This window comes from Grus americana, chromosome 7, assembly GCF_028858705.1.
Source record: "Grus americana isolate bGruAme1 chromosome 7, bGruAme1.mat, whole genome shotgun sequence".
Taxonomy (NCBI): domain Eukaryota; kingdom Metazoa; phylum Chordata; class Aves; order Gruiformes; family Gruidae; genus Grus; species Grus americana.
This window is the reverse complement of record NC_072858.1, coordinates 33,694,804-33,719,480: the sequence shown is the minus strand read 5'-3', so window position 1 is coordinate 33,719,480 and position 24,677 is coordinate 33,694,804. Positions and strand designations below refer to the sequence as shown.

Genomic DNA, 24,677 nt, shown 5'->3' with positions numbered 1-24,677 from the left:
GAGTCAGCTTGTCATATCTGGGAGGGGATCTTTTTTTCAGTGCTGGTTTTCTATCACTCTACTCACCTGCAGTTTTGAGGAAGCACTATTAAATGGTCTGTTGGCCAGGTAAGACACTTGTACCGCTCCCCAGCTATTCAAGGCAACGGGTGCCTTTCTGATTCAGTCAGCCATAAGACACATGCTCACTAAAATTTACCGCTTTCTGCGCAGTCACGGGGAAGCTGGTTCTACACAGACAGCTGTTTGCACTGCCCCTGAATATACAGAAACATGTTCTTTGAAGTCCTATTTGTCTTCATACAGTAGCTGCATGCTCTATTTAAATCCTTTTATTTTTACTTGGCTCCATATGATCAAGTATATACAGGATGTGGCCTTCATACACCACAAGATAAAGGATTCATCAGAGCATGAAGAAACGTCCTAGCTACCTCTTGTTAAAAAAGTGTGCTTGTGTGCGCACGCATTGGTTATGTAAGTGTCCTCGATGTGCAGCATCGCTGTGTGCTGCTGGCCTGCCAGGCGCCACGCAGGGAGGCACATACACTTATTTACAGTCTCACTTGAAGTACAGTATTACATCGATTAGAGGAACAAATTCGGTAGACGAAATTAGTGATGTAACTGAAATGAAGGGGCTTATGAGACTTTCAGAGTTTTCTAATAATATTCAGAAACAAATAGCATTGGCATCTTGTTGCTTTTGAATGAGACCTACAGATGTAATGGTTTTATTTATTTTCCATAGCTCCTACAAGGCCAATGAAATTGTGAGATATGAAACCTTATCATTACATGCTCAGAAACAACCACAGCTGAATTAAATTGCTAGGGTTTAGTCAGTAAAATTGCATAAATTTAACTCATACAAAAGCTGAGAACTGAGGCACGATCATATCTTCTTATAACTCCAACCACAACTCGAATGTTTGACCTCATAATATATATGTCAAGGTATCAGGCCAGTAATTCAAATATGTGGATAAACACAGCTTTCCTTTGTTTTCATGCTCCCAGGGAAACAAAACTGTGTTATGCTTTAGCAAATTGGGCATAATTCATTCTGTGAGCAAACTGATCATGGAGTTCACAAAAGAAGGATATATGGATATTTACTTTCATGGTTTTTTTTCTTCCACAGAATGATATCACGCCATTACACGTTGCATCAAAGAGGGGAAATGCAAATATGGTCAAACTCCTACTTGATCGAGGAGCTAAAATTGATGCCAAAACAAGGGTAAGCTTAAATATGAATGCTGTGAGTGACTGTGTGGAATTCTTGCCTCTGACCCGTTAGTTGCTGTGCAGCTTAAATCATTCATCTTCCTGGCAGGCTACCATAGCTGCACTGCATTCCTTTTTTATAAAATGGTTGCAGCAGGATGCTAACAATTTCCATCTCTTAAAGCAGTGTGTGAAATACCATGTACGGCAAAGCTCAGAACCAACAATTTTCCATGTTCTCTGTAGAGCATTCAATTAGGAGCTGCTTCTAGCTACTTGGGGGTAGAGGTGAATGTACAGGAAAATACTAAAAGACAAGAATTCAATTCAGATATTTCAGAATTTGAATGCTAAAAGGATAACTTTGAACTGCAGCATGTGTTTGCCTTTCATTATCCCCAGGGCGGCAGCGTCACAGAGCATGATGCTACTGCTGAGTCTCACACAGCTCAGCCTCTGTCTGACTGGGTGCTTAGCTGCTGGCTTGGATTTGTGAGCAAATGCGCTGGGCGTAGTGATTGTTTCCATCGGGTCAACACCTGACTTGAATTGCTGAGTGACTTAAAAGCTCAATGCATATGGTTATAGCTAAGTGCTGTAGTTAAAACCCAATCAAACCAGTTTAGGGATATTTTATTTACTTAGTGGCAAAAAGAGAAGGAAAAAGTTCAAATGTTTGGAAGTAAACCTAGAACCAGTGGTCCTGTGAGCTCTCAGGGCAGTCTTTGCGACACGCTCCTGTGCGCGAGGTAACCTTCAGGAGCTGTGCCTGTAACTTTTTGGCAATTGTCATTTTCTTGAAATATTAGCTTATCACCTATCCAACTTCCATTTTTAATTATTATGTATAATTTCCACCAGAATAATTCTAAACAAAACAAAGGTACAACCTAAGAATCTTTTTTCTGCAGTTATTACTGTATCCACATGTTTCCGTTTCATTTTCTAATGTTTCATCAGTCACTGAGATTCCCTGCAGTGCTTGTTGAGGCACATTTGTATTTTTTATTTCTGTAGCAAATTCAGAAATGGGGTCAATTAATTTTCTCATCTCTTCACTATCTCCACATATTTTTCTTTAGTAGTTCTTCCATTTACCTTTAGAAGTCACTCGTGATTGCTCTGTAAAATGTTTCTGGTTTTTCTAATTGGGGAATATGGGAGAGATGACTTTTCATGAATAACGTGAACAGTGGGTATAGTTTCTGGACTAAAATGCCAGCCTCCTACGTGCTTCGTGGGGGCTGCCAGGCTGAGGGGCGTGGGCCTACCATGTGGTGGGGAGGGCCACATTTTGGTGATGTGACAGATGTGCATTTGGTCAGAGCAGGGAGAAAGGGACATGGCAAGGGACTATTTGCTTCCTCTCTGCAAGCATTCATATGGCCCAAGGCAGCCAAAACGTTGGGGACCGCTACTTTAAATAGTTGGAGTCCAGCTTGTTCTTTTCTTTTAGTTATGAAAATTCATGATCTGCTTCATTTTCTGTGTAACAGGCTTCAGGGTCAGACATTAGGATAATTTATGTAACTAAAAATACAGGCTGGGACGGAAACAGGATCCAGGAAGAGGACAGAAGCATTAACAGCTCCTGAGTCTGGCAGAGCTTCCCAGTGAGGCAAAAGGCAATGGATGAGCGTGGTTCACGAAGAAGTGTTTTGTTTTTTCTGGCTTCCCTCAGACACTGCCTGTTTCCCCAAACACCCATCCTCTCCATAAATCAGAAGGGATTTGCATAACTTCTGCTTGTGCTGTACGCGTGTCACTCATTGTTGCACTTCTCTGGCATTACCAGAGGCATCATTTTCTGGCTGTTAGTGACTCAGTGGAAGTTTTGCTCCCGGCAGCACTGACTCATCCTGGCAAGGGTTTACCAGTCTGTGGCCTGGGCAGCGTATGGCTCTGCCAAGGAGACTCACTGAACCGAGCAGACAGCTGCATGATCGAGAAAAGGGAAGAGCATCACTGGAGTAGATCAGGAAGGATTTACAAATCAATAGGAAAAGCAACAGAAGGCTGAGAGTAATGTGGTGCTCGATGACACTGTTTCAGGAGTGTCTGCCTGGTTCTCATATTCAATAGCAAAGATTAATTGCTGTGAGCTGCTATAACACATGCTCCTGCTAAATCTCTCTTGTTATTCCTGCCTGACCCAGTATTGTTTTCCAAGGCAGAACAATTGAGGTATGTCAACTTTGCAGTCATTTCATTTTTTTAAGCACCATTCTTTTTTTAATGTCCCAGACATAGAATGGCCTTATGAAAATACAGGATGACAAAAGCTTCAATCATATGCTTTTGCATGTTGAAATGTATTGAAAGGCAAAGAGCAGCCAAGGCTCTCTTTTCTGGTACATGTATCAAGTCATGCCTTTCCGGTGGATGCCCAGTCAGAGCCCAGCCTTGCGGTGGTCTGCAAGGGGCAGGAGTGGGTGCTGAATGCACACACAACTTGATAAACAGATGGGATTTGCATGTGAAAATAAGTGAGGCTCATATTAATAGATTTATAAATGTGAGACCTCTTTTTTTTTTAAAGAGGTTTTAAAGAGATGAGCAGATAGGTTTTTTGTTTGATAAAAATAATTTTTGTTCTTGGATACCATGATATTATTTAATGCAAATGGTTATGGAACACAAAATACCTCTTTAAAGGTGAATGGCAAAGGTTCTGTACCCATATGAAAGGAAAAAAAAATAATCTTGAAAATTGCATGTTTCTTTTGCTCAGGGGCAGAAATTCCTAGGCCTTTGTTTCTCCTTTATCAGGTCTGTAATTCACCTTTAAATGAGTATGCAGAAGATACTGTTTTGTGTTGTTGACCAAACACTAATAGGGCTAAGACTCTTGACTCTTAGATGGGACAAATTTACTATTCAGCTGTCATTTTGTGATCTGTTCCTGCAATCCATTCTCTGTATGGGTTACTGGAAACATGCTCCACGTAATTTCTATTTTTTATTTTTACAAGCACACTCATTTTATAGATAAATTCATATAAAGCCTTTCCTGAGCATTAAATAAGTTGGGGTAATTATTTCTTTTCCTTAGTCATTTCCATGAGCATTTGCGTTTGCTGCTGGCAGATGGTCCTGGAAACTGCAGTGCTGAAGTACTGCACAAAAGGTTAACATGAAGGGCTAAATCCTTATCCTGTTTAAATCATTGTAAAAGTAATCCATGGGCTCCCAATTTCTCTTATGTTCATTAGGACTAGGATTTGATGAGCACCATAAATATTGTTGCACACCTGCAAACTGTAGTTAGGCGTTCAGAAAACGTGTGAGCATATGAGCTTATTTCCAAAAATGATCTTACAACTATTTTGAGGCTCAGCCATCTTTTTTTCTTTTTTTCTTTTTTTTTTCCTTTTAGTTCATGCTTATGTTGCATTGTTTACTTTAACCAGCTGTTTATCTTCTCTCTGTCCTTTTTTTGTGTGAGATGTCTAGCAGCTGGTACTTGGGGCTTTGTACTGAATTCTTACGGGTACTCCTCAAGAACTGTGCTGCTTTTGTTTATCCAGGGCAGCTTTTATCATTCAGATTTTTAACTAACATTCTAAGCAAAGACCTATTAATGCCTCATGTAACGTGTTTAGTGAATGTTGCCCTAATTATTTTTTCTCTCTCTTCCAGAAAAGACTTTAAAAAATAAGTTTAATTAGAGAGGTTGGTTAAATTAGCTTGATTTGCTTTGACTGTCTAATACTGTATATGCCAAAGTGAATTTGTGTCTGAAGCAGGCAGCAAGCATGTTTTAGCCTGGATTAACAATAAGTGTTTATAATCTTCATTCTACTGATTTTGCAGCGAAATAACAGGCCAGGACTCTTATCTGCATGAAAACACGTGGGATATACTCTTTCAAGATGCATCAGATCATACATAAGCTGTTCTAGAAAAGCTACATGTATTAAGATAGAAAATAACTACAAGAATAACACTGACTTGGCACTATAAATGCATTTTGCATGCATAGGAAGAGCAAACTTCATTTGTAGCCATATTGTCCAGAAGGGGCAGTTTGCAATAGTGCCAATGAAGTGAAGAATTCAGGAGACTTAGAGCGAGGAGGGACCATGAGATACAGAGCTCTGCTAAGCTGAAGGAGACTCACTAAGCAGCGACAGGGATGATAAACCCTGGAGGCAGCAGTACTTGCTCCCCTGGGGAAGCACACCTTCTGTCTCTGACTCGGGGGAGTGGAGTGCTGGGCACGCCTCCGCCAAGGCCATGGACAGGCTCTGGGATTTGGCTCAAAGTCTGACAAGCTCTTGCTGAATATTTGCATCACAGTGAAGTTTTTACTGGTTGTTGTGCTTAATTTTATCACTCATAGACTGGGTTAGAAGCTGATGCTGGCTGATGTGAGAGTTGTGGTACTGAGGCTGCCATGGATTTGGGGTACAGCCCAGAGGATCCCGTTATGCAAGGGAAATCCTGGGTGAGCATTGCCAGGGAAGGGGTAGCTGGGGAGCACAGGGAGGCTGGTCTGCGCTCACCCCTGCTGCTCAGGGTTCCCTTAGAGCCACGTGTAGTGGCAGGGAAACACACCACAGCAGAGAGACTCAACTGCCTGCACTGTCACCTGCTAACAAGCCAGTTGTGACCCATCGCAACAAGATCAGGGAGCTACACAGGTATCCAAGTCTCAACAGGGACCAGAAACAATGCTCAGATCTCATTTATTTGGGGGGTGTGTTTGTTTGAAATAAAAGCTAAAGAGCAGCAGCCTCAGAGATGGGTGTGCAATGCTTATGGCAAGATTGTGCCTAAGCAGAACTCGTCCTATTGTCCTCCTGGCTTTGCTGGAGCTGCTTTCAGGCTCTCTGGAGGGATAGATAATGCAGATGATATGATTTATCATGTCAGCGCATACTTAGAGAGTCCTTAATCTGCAGATTATTGTCATAATCGTTTGTAATGGTTTTTCTGAGCCATTGCAGACTATCATATTAAGGCAAGTTTGCTTCCTAATACACATAATATATTTTATGCTTCACATAGTATAGTCTATATGAACAGTAAATAAGCAACTAGAAAAATCTCCTGACAAAATCAGTGAAGTCTTGCTGAGTTCAGAGCAGTCTCTTTTAATCTCCGATTCTCTTTTTTTTTTTTAAACAAAATCTTTCCGTGATCTGTGTTTCACATTGCCTCTGCACATTTCTTTACATGCTTTTAGTCCCATATAGCAATTAACCAAGCCAGGTGAACAGACAGTTTCTTTTCAGAATACAAAAAAAGATCTCTGCAGCCAAATGAGCTGTCTTCAAGTGTATTTGCTGTTTAGAGTGGGAGTCCTGATATCATTTTAACAATACCTACAGATCAGCTGTCCCAACAAGCACCTATATTGGATTGTAATGTTGTGTCACGCCATGTGATGCATCTGGTGGTAGTGACTGCTGTGTGGACTAAAATGAGCTCTAGCTGGCCAAGCATGACTGCCTGCCACCTCCTCAGCCACAGGAACCTTGTCAGCTGTAGTAGGAACAAGCTGGGGAGGGGGGTGCAGCAGGCACTATGAGAGGTTTGGGGCACTGTGCTCTGAGGAGCACTGAAGTAGTTTTTAAAGGTCTGGTGCATGAAGGTGATCAAATATGTCTCATTCTTTGTGAGCGTGGTATGTACTACCCATGGTACGTTGGTGAAATGAGTTGGGGGGGGACACGACACACGCATAAAATCTGGAAAATGTTCCCTAACTTACAGTTTTGTGCCTGATCTCCTTGAGTATCATTTTTGATGTGCCTGGAGAATGTGATAATTATAGGAAGTAAAAAGAAAGAACAATCTAATGTACGTGATGTCTATAAGTCTCTAATTACCTAGCCTTGCTGGACTTTATTTTCTTTCCAATATATGTATTTATTTTTTGGTGGGATGTTTTTATTTTTGTTGTTTGCATTCTGCTCAGTACTTGATATGCCCTTGCCTGTGGAAACTACTGGTATGGGAAATACGCATTACCTTTTTTAATCACTTGTGAAGCTACAGCAAAACATTTGCAACTCAGCTGATAAACATACCATTCATGGGTTTTGGTATCTTTTCTCTTTGTCTTTGCTTACATGTCTTGAGCAATACATCTTTATTTTGTGTAGTATCATTTTAACAAGATGCCCTTCACTGTACTTCATGATCTGAAATAACAGAAAGAAGCAGAAATTACAGTAGCATCAGCTCCAGAGATGCCAGTAAGAACATAGTGAGCCAAACTGTGTTCATCTTGCATGAACAAATGACTCTGAGTCCTGATCAACTTAAGTCTGATCCAAAATCTTTTCTTAATCTACATCAAAACCATATGCCTTACTTTAAGTAGAAGAACACGCACAATGAGAACCATACAAGTTTTAAATGAAGCTAGCAGACAACAATTTCTGTCTGGTACTTTCATAGGCTTATTAGGAGAGGGCAAGAAAGTTGAAGCAGGAGATCATAAGGCACTCTGAATCACTACCTCCCTCTCCCCAGCTGCCCTCTACACTTTGCAGGCCTTAAGCGAGTAGAGTGTAATGGTTTAGGAATTATCAAGAGAGAATATTGTAATTAAACATGGAAAATATGTCTAAGGAGGTATCTTAATAGTGCTTCCTACCATACAGAGACAGACAGAGAGGGAATGCATGTGCATGAATTAGTGAGCATAGAATGCGTGAGAAGGAGTTTTAGATAATCCTTTTTATAAAAATGATGCGACATATTTTAGACAATACAACATATGTGTTTTTAAGAGTGCCAGAAGATAGTGGAAAAAGGTCCCTTCCTTTATGACTTGTATTTGGAAAACTAATAAGTATTTATATTTCTTCTTTATCAGTTTCAACCTTTCTTACAAAGGTTCTTCTTTTGATGTATTTAGTGAAAATACAGTATTATTTCTGTGTGATGGTATCTCCTGCGTATTTGTTTTGCTTGTAACAAATCAAATGTTTGCTCTTACTAGTTCTGAAAATATTAATTTTTCTTCCTTATTTTTCTTGAAATTACGACATTACTATTTGTAACAAGCACTATGTCATATGGCGTTGAAAAACTCCATGTGACTTTACCCACAGTTACTCAAGGCATATGTGCTATCTTTCATCATAGCGCTTGTGTACAGCAGGTTACTTGAGCATTGTAAACAGGATGCAGGTCAAAGAATAATAAAATCCATTTGGAATAACTCTGCTAATGTTAAAAAGAGTCTTCCTCTTATTTAAGGAATGTATTTCTAATATGATGATAACTATTACTAAGCAAACTATTCTAAAAGAGATATGGAGACTATGCCTTGACTCTAGAGGAGTCATTCAGCTGGAAGTCACACAAGTATGGTCTACACAACAAGAGACAGAAGTCAATCCAACATACTTTTATCACCTGGGATTAAGATGGTTTTCTCATCTGCTATACACCTATCAAAATCAGTGTAATTAAAAAAGTCTCAATAGGAAAGCTTTTTATTTTTTTTCTCTCAGACAAAAGGACTATCCATTGACTTTGATGCATACTGATAAATGAAAGACCTGGTTTTCTCAAAGGCATGCAGGCAAAAAGCACCTGAAGTGCAATCTCATCTTTTTCTTGTATGTACATTTACCACTTTACTGCATGTATGGTGAGGAGTGAGAAGTAGCCTACTGCATGAGCACCAATTTGATATGACTATTTACATGAAAATCAGAGCCAAAATGTACTCTGTTCATTTGAATAAACAGGTTCAGCTGTTTGGTTGTGTAAGAGCAGCATCCTGCAGGAATCAATTTGTTTCTTAGGACACCACAGGTCTTTATAAAAGTGCACAAGATTTTACTGTGTCTGAAACTAATCAATTATAATGCTCGTGTCCCACAGGATGGGTTGACTCCCCTCCACTGTGGAGCAAGAAGTGGCCATGAACAGGTTGTAGAAATGCTGCTGGATCGTGGTGCCCCTATTCTTTCCAAAACCAAGGTAACTGGTACTGTTTTCTGCTGGGATAATCCTTGTACTTTTCTCTTTTTTTTTTTTTTTAATGTAATTCTGCATGTCTCATATATTTAAGGGTTTGACAATAACTTTCCTATTTCATAGCTATTTAAAGTAACTGTGTGGGAGATCTCCAAAGTGAATGCCGTATGTAGCGCACGTCTGCATATGTAAAATGTGTTAAATCGAGGTACACAAGAAAAGATTTTGTGCCAACCAAAAAGGCATGCACGGTAACGCTATCTCTCAGAATTTCAGTAGTTGAAAAATCTCTATATCTATCCTGGAATAAATACATGGTGATTACAATATATCTTCAGCTTGCACCAAATTACCCTAAGGCTAGAGTTAGAGATAAGAGATAAAAATAGAGCAATGTCTCTTTGCAGAGACAGCTCATATTTCCTTAGGACTTAGCCTGATTACCAGTTTCTCCACTTTCTATCTCTCTATAGTTTATCATGCAAAATTCTTCATGGGAATTTCAAATCACCTGCACCAGGATGTGTAGATTGCTTTAGACCCAAGGGTCTGCATTAAAGCACATACTTGCCAGAACTCTCCTGGTGGTGGTCTCTGCTGTGCTGTTATTGCCAATTTTAAATCTCAGTGCAGCAGCCTGCTTTGTAGCACCACTACAATCCATGACTTTCCCATTCAGGGTTGACATTTGGGTTGTGCAGTTTGTTGAGGTTCTTCCCCAAGATAACTTTCCACTACATTTTTTCTCTCAGTCTGTAAGCAATGTATTTCCAACAAAATTTCTTGTTTCCTTCTATTATTTTTCTCTCTTCTGTCATCCTGTCCTATTCTGTCTCAGTGCCCTTCTATATTTTGCTTTTCTCCTCCTTCTTTGTTTTTTTTTTTCCCCCTTACTGGAATATATTTAGCATTTGTTTGGGGATGTTGGCACCAGCTTTCCTCTACTTAGTGAGTCACTGGCAAGTGCTGTCATGGGTAATCTGACAGACGGGATCCACCCATCCTCTGCTTGTGGAGTTTCCATGGACTCCCACAGCGCTGACTTGCAAACTTCACGAGCAGGGGGAGATAGCAAGGGGCTGTCTAGGAGCTCCTTGGGGTGCGTCTCCACACCGTGGCTGCTCTCAGAGTCTAGAGCTCATACTCCAGGGAATAAGGCTCTTCCACGCTCTCTGGTAGCTCAATTAATTACTTTAAAAAAACCCATAAACCCCATTGCTTTGGTTTCTACCATCATAAATGAGAACCTCTCCTACATCTTTGTTGCACGGATTTCATACTGTCAGATGTTATCCCTAAACTTAACCTGCTGTTCAAGGCCTGTGGGTTTTGAATTTGTTGTTCTTCCTGAAGGCATTCACACAGCCTGGCCCAGAGTTCACTAGCCAAAATCAGGCAAATGAGAACATGGGTTAGTGGTTTTGAAATAGCCCGAGGCTGAAAGACACGCTTTGAACGTTGACCTGCAGAGGCTTATATAAACACCTTCAAAATGGGAGCCTCCTCTATGAAAGAGGGAAATCTATGTGTTGTGTTAAAAAGTGAACAGAAGAAAGTGTGGAGCTTCCTGAGTATCCCTTTGATGTGTTAATTCTACTGTTTTCAGAAGGTAAGCTAAGAAGTAGCGGAACCTCTGAATGACAGAAACGAATTCATCCATTAGGCACTACAGTACTGTCCTCTGCAAAAATAAGTGGCTCCATTCTCTTCAAATTAAGTCATATATTATTGGAAATAGGGCACATCTTTGAAAGAATTTGAACTTCACAAAGTTTTCTCATGTTATATAAAACCCTTTCGGAAGAATAACCGGACTGAAGTTTGATAGCTATTTCCTGCTAGAAATTGTTTAGTGTAGTGCTGACCCTTTTTCACACTGGAATAACCTTAGATTTATTTTCAGGGGAGACAATGACCTAATGGATTATCTAGGGTTTTCTACAAGCAAGAGGAAAACTGAATTCTAGTCCTGAGTATGCCAATGATTTTCTGTGTGAGAAATGACATCTCTGTGTATCAATGTCCATCTTTTTTAATTACTGTTTTTCCAGGCTTGTTTGGATCTTTTCCTTTTTTCTTTTGTTGTTGTTGGTTTTGTTTTTTTTCTTGGGGTTAATGATACTTTCCCTGATTAAAGTCCTTTGACACAGATGCAAAATAAGTTATGTTTCACTGATAATTTTATGTTTGCTCAGTCAGGCATTTGATATTCTCTTTCATCTCTATTGCCCTCTTCTGGTTTTGTTTTTTGTTGTGTGTTTTGCGGGTTTTTAAAAAGGTATTATGTGACTGTCAACATCTTTGATTAATCTTGAACTTCTTCACCTTTTAATATTTTCTTGATAATCTTCATAAAAACAGTAATACAACAGTGTTTATTTAGTGGCTCCACCAATTCACTTATTGGTGGATTGTCTCTCACAACATGGACAGAAGAACATTGTGATACGTAATATTTTTGTGTTAAAAGTGGGAAGACAAAGGCATTGAACTGTTAACTGACTTGTGTAAGATTGCAGAGTATCTTCTACTGCAACAGAATTAAGAGCTAGCCTGTTTTAGGGCATGAGAAAAGACAATATTCCAATAATGTTTTGTCTTCATCAACTTCTTTAGCATCCAGTCTTGCCTCTTGCTCTTTTGTGTAAAGCCTGGCTAGTTGCTGCACTTTCCTCATCCATGACAGTTTTTTGTAAATGTCTTGCTGATTTTCCCAAATTGGTGTGTGGCTACTCTGCTGCTTCCCTTCTTTTCCATCAGTCAGCCTCTTTTGTACAAGTCTCTCCTATGAGGGAGTCCCATATCTTCTCAATTTCTTACTCCATTAATAAGAATAAGTGTAGTTTATTGCCTGTTATTGTTAAGAATGACTCTCTTCACCTGAAGGATCTTTCTTATAAAAATGGAACAGAACAGTGTATGAAGTTTCATGATTTTTTACTATCACCTAAAAAGCATCATCAGTTATAAACTGTTATCAGGAAGGCTTGGTGACTGAGGGAAATTAATCTTTTTTTTTTTTTTTTTTTATTCTGCTGTTTAACTATACTAGAAGGCAGTGAAAACATTTAAAATGCATTGCTGGTATCGACCTTCCATGCAGATAATTGGTGTAGTAGCCTTTGGGAACGGGAGAGAGGCTTATCCAAGCCAACATAAATCACAAGTGAGACGCCCATGAGATAGTCATACTTGAAAGATGTAACTGTGTCTGAGAATGTCTGCTTCTCAGCCCTGAATATAAACTGCTTTCAAATTCTGACAGTATTATCCTTTTTGCTTTCACCATCCTTCTTCCATGTCACTTTTAAAAATTATTTCACTGTGTATTTCCACCTTTATTTTGAATGCTTGTCATTACTGTTATGGTATGGCCATGGGAAGGGAGAAGAAAGAAATCTGTTTGAGCGCCTCAGATCTCAGCTACTTTTATGTTGCTACTTTGCCTTTGCTAACTGCAGTCACATGAGGGCACTACATCTGTGAGCAAGAGTTTCAGTTTCTTCATGATGGCAAACATTGCGTACTGTCAGTCTTTTCTAGATTATATACTATTATGTGTTCCCAGAATAGCTCCTGCACTTGAATCTAATTTTAGCATTGGAAGGACTAAGTAATATAAATTAAAAAAAAAAAAAAAAGAATATAAACGGAAGAAGGTGTGCTGAGGTTTATCTAAGGAGCTCAGGTACCGCTGCTAACAAGACCTCTTTAATTCTGGCATATTTTTTAATCTTTTGTCATGAAATAGGGTCCGTCCTTTAAAGTTCTGAGAATTATTTCTCTTGTTTTTTTAGTCTGGAAAGGTACTATATGTGGGCAGCTTGTTGATTAACTATTGTAAGCAGTACAAGAAACAACTCTTGATAAAGGGTTTGTTCCTAAATGTGAATCTCTTAGGTGTTTCCCTGATGAAACAGAGCTTTACCACTGACACTGGTAGGTCACATCATGGTGATCTCGTTCAGATTTTTTAGCCTGCTTACACTTGAAACTTTTGCTGTTGTACCCATGTTGGCCGGGAAGAATGGTCTCCACAGGTGGGTAATGCGGTGTAAGGCATGGGTACAACCCAAATTCAGGAAAACACTAGTGGAGGGATGAGGGAAGGTTGTAGTGATTACTGAGTGATTCTTTGACCTGCTTTGTCATGCCTGGAGTATGTAGGCTACGTTAGAATGGTAAGTTTAATGCAGCTTTTAGAAATAACAAGTATTAGAAGTCACGAAGTGCTGTTCTTCACATAACTCATTTAACTTGAGCAACTTATCTGAGCTACACTGGCTGAAATAAGCTATGTTTAGAGCATTGCTGGTATGGTGTGACTGTTTTTTTAAGGTAGGGCTGCCTACAAACTCTAACCAAACAAGTTGCAAATTCCACATGGCTTTTGCTGGAGTAAGAACCCTTGTTGTTACACTGAACTTGTTAACTTTAACTTGGGTACTCTTCAGGCTTGTAAAATTCTACATACAACAAATGCTCTAAGAACAACGCGGAGGAGTTTCATTTCACTGAGCATCCTATAACCCATCAGTGTTGGGTCTTTTTGTTCACAGAATGGTTTGTCTCCATTGCACATGGCAACACAAGGAGATCATCTAAACTGCGTTCAGCTTCTGATTCAGCACAACGTGCCTGTAGATGACGTCACTAATGACTATCTGACTGCACTGCATGTTGCCGCCCACTGTGGCCACTACAAAGTTGCCAAGGTTCTCTTGGACAAGAAAGCTAATCCTAATGCCAAAGCACTGGTGAGTACACAGTGGGTTACTATTCACAGCTAAACATTCTTCCAAAGTTGCAGTGAGACTTATTTGAGAGTTATTTTCTGCCTGTTGATGGTTGACAGTGAGGGTATGTTGTATTGCTGCAGCGCAAGAGAGGATGCTCGAGGTTAATAAAGTGTTAATAACGTATCATGCAATCAGAGTAGACCTTTGCTTATGGATGGTCAACAGTGATTTCTGAATTTCTAGTGTAACTAGAGCACTTTTGCCTCCTAGTAGCTTGTTATGATTCTGAATACAGGAAGCAGCTGCAGACGTAACTGCTGTAGTTTTTGGTATGGAGAGAATTCTTACTTTGTCAGTGTTTGTAAAGAGAAAATAATCAGTGTTGCTTAAAACTGAGAGAATTTTTATTAGCTCTCAAAGATGTGAAACAATAAAAAGTAGGAATGAGTTATTGAATGAATATCTGTAGTGTTTTATAATTATGTCAATGGAGTCATATGCCTTTCTACTTTAAAAACAACTTCAACAAAATCTGTTAGTGTAATTAAACTGCATACTAACTGAATGCATTAATGCATTTTGTTCAAAATTATACTTGCAATCCATTGTTTTTAAAATGTCATTTTGATTTGGTCTTCAATAACTGTTCCAAACAAATTTACGTTCTGACATTGAGTTGACTGTTGGTTTCACAGCCTGATGCTACTAACTCGTTCAATTCCTGAAATATTATGTGAGCTCCTGGAACCCTCACAAGCCAGGTGGGATTGAGTCTCTTGAAAACAGCACAGGCTCCATAGATTTCCTTCTCTCAGCTCCTCTGTTTTTTTGGGTCAGATCAACCTGTTGTCAGGTCAAGGTTTTATGATATATGGGGTTTGCTCACAATAACCAGCAAGTGGGGAGGCTTGTAGGCTTGTAATATTTATTTTTGCCTCATCATTGTCAGGTTTAGCTTGTCAGAGTTGCTGGCAGTGGCCTCTCATTGGTTTGGTAACCTAGCCACAAATTTCCTTTTCCCCTAAATCTTTTAGCGTTTCCTTTTATTCTGTCCTGATCCCCACTCAGGATGATTAAGCAGAAGGAGCCTGAATGCAGTGTCTGGAGCTCAAGCTCACTCTTCCCTGAAACATCTGAGCTTACCCTGGACATTGTCCTCTGAGGAGAAAGTTGAGAGCTGCTCACATGTAACTGGAACAGACAATTGCACTGACCTCACGTTACAAAAGCATATGATATTCTTTACTATATGGCAGGTAAAAAAGATAATTTTGATCAGATCTGAGGGACCGGTTCTGTCAGCTGTTTTCAGAATTGTTCCGCAAAGGCTTTTTTGATGAATATACAGAGCGGCATCAGCATTCAGTGCTCTGATGTTATTGTACCAGTCATGGATGCTCCGGACAGCTTATTATCCTGTTTTACTTGTTTTCTGTTGCATCATCTCATGCCAAAAAAGATGGTAGTTTTAAATGTTGATTCTGCTGCACATGCAATTTTTTTTTTTAAACGATGGGGCAAAATAATTGTAATGACAGTAAACTGGCAGATAATGAATTAACAAAGTAGTAAGATTAGTTTAGAAGAGGATCCAAATGCCAGAGCTTGTAAAGTGCTTTTTTTATAAGCAGTTCTGAAAAGTCAAAAGAAAACCAAACAAAAAAACCCCCCTAACCCCCAAAAAACCTCCAACAGAAAACATCACCCAGTTCACAGTGAATATCCTTAAGCAAAAATAAAACTTTTGATAGTTTTATGTGAACTGAGAATTTTAAAAAATAATTTCTTTATGGGAGTGGGCAAGATATTTCATAATTAAAACTGGCTATATGACATAAGGCTTTTTATAAGTTTTTTTTCTCTCTTTTACATGAACAATGTAGTGAAGCCAAAACAAATCTGGGAGGTGTTTTCTTAAAATAGAGGAATGTTTTATCTGAATTCCATGCTCAATTCTAATTTTTAATGACATACACAGTATCAAAAAGTATATTCTTTCTCATTTACAGAATGGTTTCACACCTCTTCACATTGCCTGCAAGAAGAACAGAATAAAAGTAATGGAACTTCTTCTGAAGCATGGTGCATCAATCCAAGCTGTGACTGAGGTAAAAAGTGGTCTTTTCACATTTGTCTTTTTCCTACAAAATTCATCATAACTATATCAATTTTTTTATATTTCGGAAAGAGCATGTACTACCATTCAAGTCAACAATTATTTTCAACTAGATATTACCAAATAATAAAACTGAATAATAAAGTGGCCCTGATGGATCACAACACCCACACAATTAGTATACTTTGGAACTACAGTGGGGATAACAAGCGAAACATAACAAATTTTGAAACAATTTTTTAAACAATTTTAAAAAAAAAAATCTATGATTTCTGCCAATTTTTGCCTGTAATCTAATGCACAGAAGATTAAATCCACCCTGTTAAGGAGATCAAGGTGAAGACTGGGCTTCACTCAAGTCCTATTTTGAAAGGTTGGTTTAATTCACAGACTTTGTTTTGGCTTTCCACACAGAAATTATATTCACCCACCATCACAGGTCATCACAAATCAGTTAGACAGAAATCAATATGCAATTACTTCAATCAGCATGAGATGGTCTACACCCAGTCATCAGCACAATTTAGAGATTAATTAAGTACCTATGGAAAATTTGGTTTGTGTCCGTATACTCAGTACATTAAGTTAGGAGGAAAGGTCACACATGTGATTGTGTGACCACTGACAAAGAAGTCAGGTTAGAAAATGATAAACAATTCCATTGATTAAACAAGATACAAGTGGGACCAGTTCATCTCCCCACAACAGGGTTTCATTTGATGCACAGGGTTTTGTTCTAATTATTCAGTAGTAAATCATACAGCTCCCTTCCTGGCTTTCTTGAGAGGGAACTGAGCCTGCAGTTGCTACAGCTCACATATCTCCAGACTGGTTTTTAAAAACCATAGGGCTTGTAGATGCAGCTTGCAGAGCCTAGTTTGAACTCATGTTAGCAAATGAGATGTGCAAACAGAACCTTAACAGAAGAGATGCTATGTCTGTCCTCTGTATTAATCAGTCACTGTGGAAGTAGAGAATCTATCTATTCAATTTTACCCCTTTTAAATACAAAGAATTAAAAGAATGAAGGCGACACCAATACTTAAGTACACCGTTTTGGGTGCGTAAACCAGGTTAACAGTCTGATCTCTATCCTCTGAATTGCTTTTTCAAGCAAAAACTTTCCAAAAGCAGGAGCTCTTCCTTTATTTCCTGTGGTTGCCTCACCATGATCTCAAACCACGTTTGACTGCATTTATTGAGATTCATCATGGTACTTTATTGCAGGGCTCCACCTTCCTGCCTGCCTCTTTCACTGGCTGGCTGTATGGTAACAACCTTTCAAGGCAAAATTAGGAGCTGGGACTTAGCATCCATACGTGAGCCATTATTTATCTAGTAAGAAAAAAAGATTCTATCGGGCCATCAAAACAAATTGGCTAGTAAGCTTCACAGTACTCTTGCCCAAAGAAATCTGAGAGCAAACAAGTGTTGGTTGTGAGATCTGAATAAACAATGCACATACAACAAGAGGAAACAGTACCAAATGTCACAAATAGTCATTGTTGCATATAAATTGTTTATTAAAGGTAATGCTTATTGCCTTTTCTATGTTAAGCTCTGCTTTCCAGGTAGATTCCATACTTCCACTTGTAGATACTGCACCTTTTTTTTTTTTTTTTTCAGCTGCAGGCTTGAATCTCTGCGGTATGAGTTAGTGTTTATGGTCAAATATATACGTGGACGCACATGCATTGTATTTTCTGCAGTCTATTATTTTAAAAGCATTTACTAAATTATGTGAAATAGGGAAAAGAAATTACGTACTCAACCAGCTATTCTGACTTCCTGCTCACGTGTGCTGTTCTGCATGAGAAAGGAACAAAAGCATGTTTTCCTCACCTCTACCCTCCTGGGACTTGTGTATGTCTGTGGGGAAGCTGCCTAAATTAGGGGATTTCCAGAGATCCACTGAGCTTTCTCCTTCTCCTGGTAGCAAAACTCCCTTCTGCAACCTCTGGCTGACTGTTGCTACAGCTGTGCAGAAGCATCTGTGAAGAGGCTTTAGGGTAATGCTACTTGGAGAAATGTTGGCTATTGATTGGATTTCTAAAGCAAAATCCTTGAGGTCATGCCCTGCTAAATGACTGCTCCCTTTTTTCCACTCCCCTTCTCCCTCCCTCTATTTCTCTCCAGTTGGTCTTTTATATCTTGTAAAAGGGCAGTGGTGCAGAGTTGTGATGATGATGGTGCTATGAGGTCCTGAGGGAAGGGGGAATTCTCTTTAGCCTGTGTCACCTGTGTCTGTGCCTCTCTGGCTGGATGCCACAGTTTTGAATTCCCTTTCCTAGAGAAACAGTGGGGATGGACCTCACCACTGAGTTCAATAGGCCTTTTTGTTCACCCAAAAGCAACTGGATTCAGTGGGGACAATGGACACTGCCTCTTTTTTGTATTAGCTAAATGTTCCAGAAAGTCTTATCTTTGTACTGGGAATACTTCTACTTATTATTTTTTTTCTGGCCCAAAAAAGATATTTAGCTAAAAACTTAAGGAAGAAATCTTGCTTATCTATAGTTGATTTTAGTTGATGAAGAATTACTGAATTCCTAGAATGTTTTTATGTTTGCTCATGAATCATACTCGTAGCTGTTTCCAATTCCATGTGCCCTTTAGCTTAAGCATGTGTATATATTTTTGAGAAGATAAGCTCCTCTCAGAAGAGCAAGCGCTTGGGTTAACTTACTTCAGAATAACTTCTTTTTTCTCTATGGCATTCTTGTAAAAGAGTGTGTAAGTTGGTATTTAAGTTTGATTTTGGTTTGATTTCAGTCGGGCCTAACTCCAATCCATGTTGCTGCCTTCATGGGACATGTAAATATTGTATCGCAGCTAATGCATCATGGAGCATCACCCAACACTACCAATGTGGTGAGTAACAGGTTCCTTTTCAGCATGGCAGAACTGTGCACACGCTATAATATCTGGGAGAAGCACTGCTGTGAAGCGCCTAATTCTGGTCTTTGCTACTTGGGAGATGCTTGACAGGGTGAGGAAACCTCAAAAGAGGCTGACCTTTAGCAGACTCTGTTCTCTTTATTTTCTGAAGTAAAGAATGAGGACATACTGTAGCTTCTCATATATAATTTTTGAGATGTGTACTTGACTGTTGAGCACTGTTTCCCCAGACCCCAGGGGCCTACCATTTAAGGGAAGTTCTGCTGTTATCAACAGATTGCAGCAGATTGTCGGGACATATTGCCTGTGTCCATACAGCCGTACAAGTGCGCTTTTCTACTGGATGTGCACTGCGTGCCTCAAGGCTCCCAGGGCATGTGTAAAAACCAAAGACATCGTTAGATGGGTTTTTGAAAGTTGGGAAATGGGAGGAAAGTACAAGCTTGTTGATTCTTTTTAACAGTTGGGCCTCAAAATCTCCCTTTCACCTTCCATACACAGGTGCACTTAGAAGACAATCTTTTATTAAAGTCTTGATCTGCTAATTCTGTTAGATTTTATAAAAATGCAATACCATTTGTAAATTAGTAGGTGTTTGTACCTAAAGACGTGTTGATGTCCAAGAGTGTAGAAAACAGTTTCCCCCTCTGAATTTATTCTGGTTTCCTTGGATTTGTATTTCATTAAGTCCATGAAGCCTTAGATTAATGTACTCAGTAATGATTATTCTTCCTCTTGTTCACTCATCTCAGTGCTTGTCAGATAACAAATGACAGTGGGGCAATAGGGCATAGCAGGAGGAAAGCCAAAAATATTTGTATCTGAATATACAAAATTTTAAATAATTTTTTAATTAAATTAAGCCCTATTTAAATGGATGTAATTTTTAACAATTAGTAAAATGTTAGTAAATACAAAAATTGCATTATCTCTTTTCAGCATAAGACTAGTGACAAAGGCACTATTGTGTTGGGAAACTGACCCTGAAATAAATTGCTTTGTAGCATACAGCTAAGAGGTCAAATATTGACTTAATCTTCCATCTTGCTTGCAGACAACTACTGCAAAATATTCTAGTGGAGATTATTCTGAACTGGGTCACCAGTATTTTTGTATTTATGAAACAAGTTGGGGTTTGTTTTTCCTGAAGTGTGTTTTTAACAATATTTTGGTTTTGCTGCTGTGTGCTAGAGAGGAGAAACAGCGCTGCACATGGCTGCCAGAGCTGGCCAAACAGAGGTCGTTCGGTACCTGGTACAAAATGGAGCTCAGGTGGAAGCTAAAGCTAAGGTAAGGTGACGGTTCAGGTATAATAACCCTAGATTATTTAACAAAGCAAGTAATCACATTCATCTTGCATGTGTCTTTTGGGAAGAGAAAGGGGGATGAAGCCAAGGGCCTTGGTGTAATGACAACTGATATTTTGTTACATACTCTCTTACTGTAGTCACGAGTGATCTGTATGTAAGAGAGAAGGCAGGAGATGTCAAGTTGATACCATGCCTGTTTCTTCGTCAGCTTTTAATATAAACTAGTCTTTGTTTGAAGACTTTTGTTTTGGAGTGGGAATCAAGGAGGGGGAGGAATGCCTCAAATCTGCTTTTATTTCTGCAGAACTGTAAACCCTATGCTGCTGGTGTATCCTGTCATCCTGCTAAAGCATCAGCCTATATGCATTCAAAAATAGTTATACTTCTAAAGAACATCTCCTAAAGTAAGGCAGCACAGTAAGGGGATGTAGCATAGGGCTGGAAAGGAGCAGACCCTATAGAAAGAATTGCAGTTAAGGAAGATAAGGGGGAAGGAAAAAGAAATGGTCAAGAGCCATTGAAGAAACATACGAAATTATGGAAATAAAGGAGTTCCAGGGTACGGACAGGGGAAGGAGATAAATGGGTGCAATAAATAGCAGTCTTAGTAGTTAACACCAGGAAAAGTTTTTTTTCCAAATAGTGATTAAATGAATACAATTTCAAAGAAATCTATTTTTCACTGTGAAATTATCATCTGGGAATTGGCTCACAAATAAAGTTACTAGTAAGAATATCTACTTATAAGGAACTCTGACTAAATATTTATAGCAGATACATTTCATATCTGCAAGCAGTCTGACAATAGAAATGAATCATGTGGTCTGTAAATCTCCAAAGACAGCCTTAAAAGTGAACAGCTCATGCTCAGAGGCCCAGTCATGCAAATATTTTTCTAAATAATTTCACACAATGAATTAATTTTGCAAACTGCCATTGCCTGTGATCAATTTGTTATCACAAACAATAACTAAATGCAAGTAATAGATTATACACCAGTGTTAACATCAGCCGTGAGAAATTTGTGGGAAGCAAACTGGAAACATTTAAGAACCATAAAAGCTCTCCACCAGTCAGAGGAGAATTTCCCTGTAGAGAAGCAACATTCACATCCTGACACGCTCTCATCCTAAATCCCAAAGGGGTAAAATCAGTGTAGGATGGGCGTGGGCAGAAGTGTCCCTAGCAGAGAACACCCCAGAACTACTCTGCTGCAGGACATGGGGTAGCAGTGCTCAAAAGGTAAGAAACTCAGCAGGGAAAAATGGGGAGAAAAAGATATTTGAATAGATTTATGAGGGACAAGGAAAAATAAGGTCATGGGCTTTGTTGACCATGCTGTTGCAATAGCATGCTTAATCCAAAGATCGTACAACTGAGAATGGGGAGGACAAAAATACAAAACCAAATAACGATCAAGGAAAAAATTATCTATTAGACACTCAGAACAAGGTCACAACCAACCACAATATTTTCCCTGAAGGAAAATAAATAAAAGAGACTCATGACAGGGCAACCCCTACACTTAAAACTATTAGGATTATTGTGTTCTGAATGAGCAGTGAGAAAATTACAGTGAATTTCAGCACCATGCTTTATCTTCGGTTACATCCACTGTAAGGTTATCTGCAAAATACCAAACAAATTGTTTACCAGTCAAAAAGCACAAAATATGATACTAAATGCAAGTTACTAGGCAATAATATGCAAAGTACCTCAGGTCATCCCAAACAACTGAGTTGTGAAATGTTGCTGGGAATCATAAAAGATCAAGATGTGAGGAATGGAGCTATGCATTCTCTGCGTTTTAAGAAAGGTCTCAAATTCAACAGGAAACTCAATGCACCTTAGTGGTAAAGGGAAGTAAGGCAAATCCATATGAAGAAAATTGATCATTTTATTCACTGTTATGGATTATGTCTCTCTCTGGAATATTTAGTGATGCATCAGTAAAGCACAATATATCTTTATGATATGTTAAAGAGAAAACCAGTGTGCAATATTCACTAGATAAGACCTCAGTGGAATTGCTTGTCTGCAATTTTGAAAAGCAATAGAATATGAGCAAATATTTTCTGTCAAAATATGAGCCTTATTTTTCTTATGTAGGACTGTATTGTTTCCTTTATGTTTAGGATGACCAAACGCCGCTGCACATTTCTGCTCGACTGGGAAAAGCAGATATAGTACAGCAGCTGCTACAGCAAGGAGCATCTCCAAATGCAGCTACGACGTCTGGCTATACGCCCCTGCATCTTTCTGCTCGAGAAGGACATGAAGATGTAGCTTCTGTGCTTTTGGATCATGGTGCATCTTTATCTATCATTACCAAGGTAAGGGAGTTGCAAAAGTGATAGTGCTACTTGTGAATTAAATGCTGCAAGAGTCACATACGCATACAAATAATGTAAGAATGAGCTCCATTTTGTAAAAAGGGTACAAAGCTTCATACTTTTACCTCAGAGCCTGACGTATAACATATCCCAGTGACCAGACATGCGTTTTCTTGGAATGAAAGGAATGCAGGGCAGAAATTCCTGACGGGAGTTGATAAGCTGTTACCCAGCCTTCTCCCTGGGTCTTTGGTGGTGTGAAGAAAGGAACTGAGTCTTCCCTTTTTACAGTTGTTTTAGTGTAGATAGGGCTTTACCTCACAAGGGAAGGCCCCCAGACCTGCCAGGGCAGTTGGGAAGCTGCAGACTTGCAGCTTGTATTCAGGACTATGTAAGGGGAGGGATGGATGGATGGAAACAGCAGTATACTTGTAGATCAGAGACAAACCTAAAAAGAGCGCACAAGGCTGCTATATAACTGCTTTCTCTTACAGAAAGGATTTACTCCTCTACATGTGGCTGCAAAATACGGGAAAATTGAAGTAGCCAACCTCCTGCTTCAGAAGAATGCATCTCCTGATGCTTCTGGAAAGGTGGGACAGAAGAAGCCACTGCCACTTGCACAGGAAATATCTAAATGCACATAATATTCTAACAATATCCTTCTACCTACTTGCCATTACACTAGTATCCACGACCTGGGTTTAACTGGAATGGGTTTCATGTAATATTCCAGTCCCTGCTGAGGCTGTCAAGAGCAGCAAACTCTTGACAAAAGTGACTTTTATTGTCATTAATTGACAAAATAATTATGTCCTCTCTATATGCATCCAGAGGAGTGGAGAAAAGCCATTTCCTTGCCTTCCTGCCCAGACTATTTACAGTCCTTATCAGAGTATTCAGGCAGCTGGCTCTGCTCCCCCAGGTCTCAGGACAAGGGGGCAAAGCTCAGTAGGACCTCGAGCTTTTTAAACCAGCCCAGCTTGGATTTTTACAGATCCAAGGAACAGTTTACTTATCCACTGCAGTAAAAGAAAAACATTGCTGAGGGTGTGACCTCAGGGTCAAAATTCCTTACCTGCTCTGTCCTGGGGGCAGCAGAGATATGTGCTTCTCTGTTCACGTTCCCTGGGAAAAGTGAAAAGGGCTTTCACAGCTCAGTAAGGATTTTCAAATCCTTGTTTTATGTTTTGGTTCTGAAGTTTTCAAAGACTCTGGATACATGAATGAATAACAAATGTTTTTTCACCTTATCTACTCTAATTTTCCAAACTCTTAAGTTTTCCCTGGAGAGGGTTTGTTAACAGCACTTGTTTGTTCTGCATGTGTTTTTAGAGCGGTTTAACACCACTGCATGTAGCTGCACACTACGATAATCAAAAAGTGGCACTTCTACTGTTGGACCAGGGAGCTTCACCTCACGCATCTGCCAAGGTACAAGTCCCGGTCACTCTGGGGGAACAATACCTAGGCTTTTTGTGTCACTGTATTCCCCGTCTACCAATGTTCTGTCTAGACTGTATATGCTTGCAATTACAGGGGGCTCAGTGACCTTGTTTATTAATGTCTCCCAATCACATAAAGCTGTTAGAATAATTCTGCAGATGAATAAAATAGCAATTAAAAAGCAAATATAGATGTACAAACATTTAAAATCTATGGTTTCAATAAAGGTCAGTCTCAGTGAATACTGAGCCTGGTTTTCACTTGTCCTCAGTACCTTCTGCAAGCCAGCCAACTTTATATCATTGCATCTTAACATCTGTGCAGGGCAACGCTTGGAGTTAATGCCTTGCTAAACTGGGGTGGTTCTCCTGTATTGTGTCGCAGGATGACTTCTGAGGTGTGATACATTTCTCTGTACAGTGTACATAATTATTAATGTGCTTCACAATACTTCTGCCACAGTGTAAATGGGCTGGTGAGAAAATAAAACTACTAGTCACAGCCCTGCTTTGACTGTAATTCATTGTAGACAAGACAACACGTAGTGTAAGATTTCAGGGGATGTGAGAGAATAAATATTTAAATGTATTCTAGTTCTCAGTAGAAGAGAGAATTTAGAGAAGCTTAAAGTGTGTATATCTTTTGTAGATCCCAGTGTTTA

The 24,677-nt window shown here is 39.3% G+C and overlaps 1 protein-coding gene across 8 annotated transcripts in view; it reads left to right on the top strand.

Moving 5' to 3' along the window:
* The window catches only part of ANK3 (ankyrin 3), a 371,936-nt gene that overhangs the window by 245,681 nt on the left and 101,578 nt on the right, over nt 1–24,677 (top strand). For all 8 annotated transcript variants that reach the window (XM_054832579.1, XM_054832581.1, XM_054832573.1 and 5 more), the window contains 9 exons: nt 1,145–1,243; nt 9,079–9,177; nt 13,734–13,931; nt 15,923–16,021; nt 18,802–18,900; nt 20,119–20,217; nt 22,373–22,570; nt 23,065–23,163; nt 23,906–24,004. In XM_054832579.1, coding sequence (XP_054688554.1) covers nt 1,145–1,243; nt 9,079–9,177; nt 13,734–13,931; nt 15,923–16,021; nt 18,802–18,900; nt 20,119–20,217; nt 22,373–22,570; nt 23,065–23,163; nt 23,906–24,004 — 1,089 coding nt within the window. The remainder of the gene's footprint in view (nt 1–1,144; nt 1,244–9,078; nt 9,178–13,733; nt 13,932–15,922; nt 16,022–18,801; nt 18,901–20,118; nt 20,218–22,372; nt 22,571–23,064; nt 23,164–23,905; nt 24,005–24,677) is intronic.